Source organism: Squalius cephalus (genome assembly GCF_949319135.1).
Source record: "Squalius cephalus genome assembly, chromosome: 5".
In the NCBI taxonomy this organism is placed as follows: Eukaryota; Metazoa; Chordata; class Actinopteri; order Cypriniformes; family Leuciscidae; genus Squalius; species Squalius cephalus.
In genome coordinates, this window is record NC_137126.1 from 39,234,797 (window position 1) to 39,243,322 (window position 8,526).

The 8,526-nt window shown below is 37.2% G+C and overlaps 1 protein-coding gene across 1 annotated transcript; it reads left to right on the plus strand.

The window, feature by feature from the left end:
• The first annotated feature begins 4,526 nt into the window (after positions 1-4,526).
• ficd (FIC domain protein adenylyltransferase) lies at positions 4,527-8,282 on the plus strand. Its single transcript, XM_079873116.1, has 3 exons — positions 4,527-4,623; positions 5,173-5,521; positions 6,289-8,282. Exons 2-3 carry the CDS (start codon positions 5,251-5,253, stop codon positions 7,365-7,367), a joined length of 1,350 nt encoding a protein of 449 aa, XP_079729242.1. The 5' UTR covers positions 4,527-4,623; positions 5,173-5,250; the 3' UTR covers positions 7,368-8,282.
• Positions 8,283-8,526: the final 244 nt, after the last annotated feature.

Here is an 8,526-nt window from a genome sequence, read left to right on the forward strand (position 1 = left end):
CATGAGGGAGAGTAATTACTGACAGAATTTTCATTTTTGGGTGAACTAACACTTTAATATTAGAAAAAAATACACAAAAGTTAAGAAATAGCTTTTCATGTGTAGAAATTGGATATACATATTTACATGTGTTTAAGCATAGCTTAAATATAACATACCTCATCCAACACAGCCAAAATGTTGTATATCTTTATTTGAACAACTCCTTGGGCACTGCAGAAGAGACTTTGATGAGCCTGCAAGCAATATGAAAATTAATGTTGATTTAGTTAATCATTAGTTAATCATGTGAATGTGTTCTTAATCCATGGTCATAATAATTGCATTGTAGCTGCCTCATAATACATTCCTCAGGTAAATAAAGACAAACAAAAAAATTACAGTTTTAGCTTCTTCTGGACACTTTTACTTTGTTATACCCATTCATAATCATATGAAAGAGGTCCACCAGTCGACCATTGTAAGTGCTGACTGATGGTGACACGGTGCGCATTTACCTCTCTATGGATGTTCCATTATTCCCTATGCCGTCCGCAGCATGGCTCGCAGTGCCCTTCGAACTAAACATGTTCGCTCCCTTTGGATTCGAATCTCACTCAGATGGCGGAATGCTCTCTGTTACAATCCACTATACGGTCGATTGGAACGCACTTCGAATCACTCTGGCGACTCATTACTGAGTAAAAGATTCGTTCAAAATGAACGACCCATCACTGGAGTAGATTGTATATTTTTACATTTTAGATATATATCATTATTTGTTATATATTACTGAATTTATGCTTTTAAAAAAGATGCCGCAGAATGTGACGTCATATCACGACCGTTGCAAAGTGCGGAGAACTGTCAGTAATGCGATCGCTTCCTTACTGTATCACCAGAAAATGAGATTCTTATAGTTTAAACAATACACAAAACAAAACACCTCAGAATACAGACAATTGTAACATCTCACAGACTTAAAGCTAATGGTAAAACTAAGTTACTGATTTCAATGTCAACGACGGAAACGTTTTTTTTTCACCATGGAATACAGCTTCGCCTAACAAAGTGTACATAGGGGGTAAAATACTTTTTTAACTGTAACTGGGTATGAAATTGCATTGTTATTGTAAGAAATGTCTTGAATAACGTTACTCACCCAACTTTAGCAGGATCCGTCGAAAGTTCTCTCGACTCCAATCAATGGCGGCAAAAAAAGTTTCTCGAACACAGTCCACAGCTCTCAGTGACACGCGCAGTAGGCGTGGTCAGGCCACAAACGTAAATTTCAGTCATTGATCCAAGTAAATTCACTCTCATTACATGTACAACCTAGGTAATTTACATTTCTTCCAAAAAACAAAAATACATCTCCTTATAAATGTATAATATTTGAATTGATCTAAAATGAGTGATTTATGTTCATCCAATGAATGCCCATGAGCACTTTTTTGAGTGTAGTGAGAGAAACAATTATGGAAGTCAATGGCTACCGTCAACTGTCTGGTTACCAACATACTTCAAAGCAGCTTCTTTTGTGTTCAACAGAAGAAAGATACCCATAAATGTTTGGAATAACAAAAAGGTGAGTAAATGATGACAGAATTTGGGGATTTTTGGGCGAACTATCCCTTTAAGGAGTTCTGACTGCTCTTTCCGTATGTCAGGATAAAGCTTTCCTGTTTGTTCTGGCAGGACCGCATGGAGGCATTTTCGTCTAAATAAAGGGAACTGTGTTGTTCCTTCTCAGGAATGGAAGCTGCTGGTATAGTGGGAAGGATGGTTGGATAAAAATTCCAGTCCCGAAAGTTTCTAATCTTAGGTTTGGCACCAAGCTTTATCGTTTGAGTATGAAGGTAAATCAGTAGCAAAACTCGAGAGCACGTAGATGTGAATTTGAGAACTTGTACAATAAATATTCGTACTTGTACATGAACATTTACACTCACAGCTCCAATGTGAAAACCTGTAAAATAAAAATCTGAAGTTGAATGTTGAAATTTGCACTCGCAGACAATAGTCACAAACCTGTATTCTGAATCTGAAGCTGCAGACAAGTAGACACAAATGTGTAAAATGCCATTCACAGAAATACAACGACAGACACAAACTTGTAATATATATTTTGCGTTTAATCTTACATTCACATTCGCAGTACAACCTCAATTAGGCACTTGCAACTTCTCAAATCTGTCACTGCAATTTCAAATTTCGCGCCTTGACTTTTGCTACTCTTTTCGCGATATATCAGGTGCAAAACTAACTTGTGCACTTGAAACTCAGAGGCGGTGAGAGAGAAAGGGGGGCGGGAGGAGGGGGGGTCAAAGGAGTCGTTTTATTGGTTGGCACCTAGCCAATGAAATGGGACTTCGATGATGTCACGAAACCCGCGTGCACTGTGAAACTATTAGACTGATATTAAAAGAAATAAACAATATTATCAAACTCAGTAAACACCATGCTAATAATGCATACTACAGAAAAGCAGATGAGCACAGAATATGACGAAAGAAAGCAAATGTGTGTTCAGTGCAAATAAACTTGCTGCCTGTGTTTTATTAATAATGCAACGAATTATGTTTTTTGTTATTTTTATTTATTTATATATATATATATATAACTGTTGATCCATTAAGCCTCATTAAGCGTTTTCTTGGTTTTCTATGGGAAGAAAACGTACAATTGTTGCGTTCATATTCTGTGCTCAATTGCTTTTCTGTGTGCTTTGTTTGTATGGTGTTTCCTGAGTTTGGTCTTTTAATACCACTGTCTCAATTAAACGCGTTGTGTTCATATTCTGTGCTCATCTGCTTTTCTGTAGTATGCATTATTAGCATGGTGTTTACTGAGTTTGATAATATCGTTTATTTCTTTTAATATCAGTCTAATAGTTTCACAGTGCACGCGGGTTTCATGACATCATCGAAGTCCCATTTCATTGGCTAGGTGCCAACCAATAAAACGACTCCTTTGACCCCCCCTCCTCCCGCCCCCCTTTCTCTCTCACCGCCTCTGAGTTTCAAGTGCACAAGTTAGTTTTGCACCTGATATATCGCGAAAAGAGTAGCAAAAGTCAAGGCGCGAAATTTGAAATTGCAGTGACAGATTTGAGAAGTTGCAAGTGCCTAATTGAGGTTGTACCGCGAATGTGAATGTAAGATTAAACGCAAAATATATATTACAAGTTTGTGTCTGTCGTTGTATTTCTGTGAATGGCATTTTACACATTTGTGTCTACTTGTCTGCAGCTTCAGATTCAGAATACAGGTTTGTGACTATTGTCTGCGAGTGCAAATTTCAACATTCAACTTCAGATTTTTATTTTACAGGTTTTCACATTGGAGCTGTGAGTGTAAATGTTCATGTACAAGTACGAATATTTATTGTACAAGTTCTCAAATTCACATCTACGTGCTCTCGAGTTTTGCTACTGATTTACCTTCATATTTGAGCACTGTGCTGATTTGCTGAAGTTAGGAGATAAAATACAAGAGTCAGAGAGCAAAGCACAGAGCTGAGCAGTAATAAGCAAGTAAAACAAGAACTAGGCTATAATAACTTTTTTAGATGTATTGATATGCCAGCACAAGTTAGACCAGAATAAATCATTTTGAAGTTATTGTATGAATGTATACATGCCATCTGCACTCTACACTTTCATTTTGAAAGAAGAAATTGATTATTGTACAGGAGCTAACAACATCCACATTATTTTAGACAATAATATGTTGTATGGATTACTAAGGTATTGGATTTCTGCAACATAATCATATCCTAACGCGAAAACAAGGAATAAATAATAAAAAAGAGCTGTCATTTATTTTATTACTGATTTAGGCAATACTGACCCCTAGTGTTTACACTGGCAGGCAGAAGCCAGGATAGTAGGATACATATTTGAAATAAAAGAAATTAGCAATACCATTTTTTCTTTTCTTTCATTTTTTTTTTTTTACATTGTATAACTTACATTTGATTTACAACAACGACAATAAAATCTTTCCTCAGAAAAGTAACAAAACAATAATAATTTCCTCATAGTGTATCATTAATTTAACAAATATAATATACGTGAATAAATATCTCTGTTGAAATAATATTGTAACTGGCAAAAAAATGCTTATTAGATTCACAGTAAATAACATTACAGATACCAACCGATCCATCTTGTCCAATCGTGTGGACAAGATCTGAAAAATCAGAGTGGTAACTTACATTTGATTTACAACAACGACAATAAAATCTTTCCTCAGAAAAGTAACAAAACAATAATAATTTCCTCATAGTGTATCATTAATTTAACAAATATAATATACGTGAATAAATATCTCTGTTGAAATAATATTGTAACTGGCAAAAAAATGCTTATTAGATTCACAGTAAATAACATTACAGATACCAACCGATCCATCTTGTCCAATCGTGTAGTTTCACGATCTGAAAAATGTGTTGCTGTACGAGGGTGTGTGGCAAATATCTGACCAATCACTGAACGCATACTTGGTAAAATCAACCAATGAATTTTAACTTTACAAGCATGCGATACTCTTTTCGCGGAAGTTGACGTTGCTAATAGCAGGGCAAACATTTCTGATCATATCCATGATTTCTATTGACAATGACACGTCTATAACCAAGAAGGTATGTCTGAACATTTGCGTCTTGTTTTACATTTTATAAAGGACGTAACTAGCCGCTGCTTTTAGGGTTGGGATAAAGTCTGTCTGTAGAAATCAAATGCATGAATGATGTAATGACTTGTCATGAACTGTTTATTTTAATGTGTCTACCATCGGGTGATCTTTCAGGTGTCAGATGTGGAAATATCTTGTTCTACAATATTATAAGTAACGTTATTTAACTACTGTGTTATTCAATTTTAATAAAACGCCAGTGTGTTTAAAACAGCATACAAGATGGGTGTACATTTCAATTACTGGTTAACTTAGGTGCTTTAAATTATGTAAATTACTGTATTTGTGGCCACTCCTGACCACAAGTACATTTTCCTCTGATCATCGGACTACCAAAGATTATGACTGTAAGTGTGGTAAAAAATCACTGGACATAAGAAGGAAGCATTCAGACTATTTCATAAACTGTCAGAATTCCCTAGATCCACCTGACTCACATTTGACTGTAAGGATCAATGATTTAACATCTTTTGTCTTAACCTTCTCTCTCTCCCAGGTTTTCTATTCTCCCAGGTTTTCAGTTTCATGCTAGAATGTCGGATATGTGGCCTGGGGAATCTGTATTCCTTGACTGATGGCAGCTCTGGCAGTATTTCGCCATGCCAGCAGCAGTCCTCTGCTCTGGAGTTGGGGACCCGTTCTGTTTGCCCTTCTGGGATCAGTATGTGTTCTGTGGCTGCCTTTAGTGGGCATAGAGGAGCAATGCTGTGCCACACTGAAGGGTATTGCTCTTTTGCGCTGCCAGCTGTGGGGTGGTGTCCAGCGGCCTGTAGTCCACACAACCAGCCTGACGGTCCCCTTCACAGCGCTAGACCTCCTGCCACAAAAACTCAAGCCCAGCAAAGGTACAGTTGAAGATGCTGCTGACTCTATTTACGTTCTTAATGCATGTCCCTGGACATAATGTAGTGATGAATTATGTTATTCCAAATTAAAAATCTTAATAATCTTTCAAAAAAAATTTAAATAGGTTTTTCCACTGAAATTAGTCCTTCTGCTTGTCTCTAAATGCATTATTAATAATTATAATTTTATATATTTCAGATGCCCTGGTTCAGTGTCTTATAATTGCAATGTCTTTTTCCAGTCTGAAACTAGAATATATATATTTATGTTTATGTTTTTAAAAGAAGTTTCTTATGCTCACCAAGGCTGCATTTATTTGATTGAAAAGAAACAAAATTGTGAAATATTATTACAATTTAAAATAACTCTTTTCTATTTGAATATATTTTAAAATGTAACTTATTCCTGTGATGCAAAGCTGAATCTTCAGGGTCACATGATTCTTCAGAAATCATTCTAATGTGCTGATTTGGTGCTCAAGAAGCGTTTATTATTATTATTATTATTATTATTATCAACGTTGAAAAAGGTTATGAACACTTTTTTTAGGATTCTTTGATGAATAGAAAGTTCGAAAGAACAGCATATATCTGAAATGGAAAGCTTTTGTAACATTATACACTGCCGTTCAAAAGTTTTGTCAAAAGTAAACTGTCCGCAACCGTTTTCAACATTGAATTTCAAGATAAGTGATGGTGCCTTTTGATTACGCGTCTCTCAGCTGGAATGTCATATTGTGTAACGCTCACCATCTGCTTGTTTACAGAGACTCGGTTGGAGGCAAAGGCGGCTCTCCAGCAGGCTTTGGAGATGAAGAAAAATGGAAAAAGAGAGAAAGCTCATAAGCTGCTTGTCCACGCACTCAACATGAACCCTGAGTTTGTGGATGCACTCACTGAACTGGGAACCATTCTGGAGGAGGAAAAAGATGTTGTCCAAGCCGACCACCTCTACACCAAGGCCCTCGCCATCTCGCCCTGCAACGAGAAGGCTCTGGTAAGCAGGGATCGCACTCTCCCTTTAGTAGAGGAAATAGATCAACGCCACTTTGGAATCATCGATGGAAAGGTGCGACGTCTCATGTCCATCCCCAAGGGCAACTCTGCCTTGCGTCGGGTCATGGAGGAGACCTACTACCATCATATTTACCACACCGTTGCTATCGAAGGCAACACGCTCACTCTGTCGGAGATTCGCCATATTATTGAGACCAGATATGCTGTACCAGGTAAGAGTCTTCAAGAACAGAATGAGGCAATTGGTGTAGATGTAGCCATGAAGTACATCAACACCACCTTGCTGTCCCGTGCCGGAGCGATCACTGTAAATGACATCCTAGAGATCCACCGGCGGGTTCTAGGCTACGCCGATCCCGTGGAAGCCGGGCGATTCCGTGCTAGCCAGGTGTTCGTGGGACATCACATCCCACCGCACCCGCAGGACTTAGACAGGCACATGCAGGAGCTGGTGCAGTGGTTGAACTCTGAGGAAACGCTGCATCTACACCCGGTGGAGTTTGCAGCTCTCGCGCACTATAAACTGGTTTACGTGCATCCGTTTGTGGACGGGAACGGACGGACGTCCCGCCTGCTCATGAATTTAATTCTAATGCAAGCTAGTTATCCACCGATCACCATTCGGAAAGAGCAGAGGGTGGAGTATTACGCCGCCCTGGATACAGCCAACGAGGGTGACGTTAGGCCCTTTATTCGGTTTATTGCGAAATGCACAGAAATTACACTTGACACGCTACTGATAGCCACAACCGAGCATGCAGTTGGGCTGCCTGGGTCAAGTAATCACGCCTGCCCTGACTGTAAACGCACCATACCTGTGCATAGCTGAAAGACGTGTGGGTAGATGGGAGAAGATTGCACATGCATGTAAATTGAAGTGCCATATGGTCCATATCAGCCTCTGAAATAAATCATTGTCCAACCTTATACTGCTAGCTTGGGTCCTACAGTACATGGACAAATTGTGGATCCATTTTTATTTTTTGTGCATTTAATGTGTAGCTATATTCGTTACAAATCCTATGTTTGTTTGTTTTTTGACCGTTAAAAATGTCCATATTTTACCCCTCCAACTTTGTAGCCAGTTTTAAATTAGAAATGAAAGAAAAGCTTTTCTTTTCTTGGAGAAAGAAAAGGTCTGTGAAATGCTGAAAGATTGCAGTTCCATTTTATTTGGTTTATGATTTTCAGATGCTTTGCCAGCTGAAGTACATTTATTGTGAACTCTACAACTTGTTTTCTACAACACATTTCTCTCTTTTCATAAGACTAGCTGCCAGGCTACAGTAAAGAAATGTCATGTTCAAAAATTAAACCTTTTCCATTACCTAGACCATAATCCCTGATTTAGTTTTACATCGCAAGTTTCTTTAGGTTTATTTTAAAAGGTCATTCATTTTTAAATGTAACTGAAGTACATTTAGTACTTTTGCTATATGAAAATGATTATTCAGTGATGTATGATGCAAGAGATATTATAATTGATTACAGCTGTTCAAAATGTTATTTTGGAAGATTATTGATGGCAGGAATTTTGTTGAAATGTTTTATTCACAATGTGAACTTTTTTTAACAAGTATCTTAAAAGATAATTTGATTATTTTTGGGTTTGCCACTATTTTCAAGCACTTTAGTTTGATCTATTTAAACAGGTTTAATTTATATTACTACTTCTAAGTAATATAAAAAAAGCTATTTTATTATTGTGTGTAATAAATTATTTTGCAACTTCTCATTTCTTTCTAGCATTTAGTGGATTTATGTCTTAATGTCCTTTTGACTTTTCATACACAGGTTAATTGTCAGTATCCACTGTTGTGAAATATGACCTGCTGATCAACTGAAAAATGTTAGATGTACCCTTGGTCCACTTATGAATTTGTCTTTAAACAAGGCTAAAAATCAATGTGAGCATAAATATCACACAAGTCATATGTTTGACAACCACATACATTTAATTGCTTCATTAAACAATTTAGGCCTTAAAA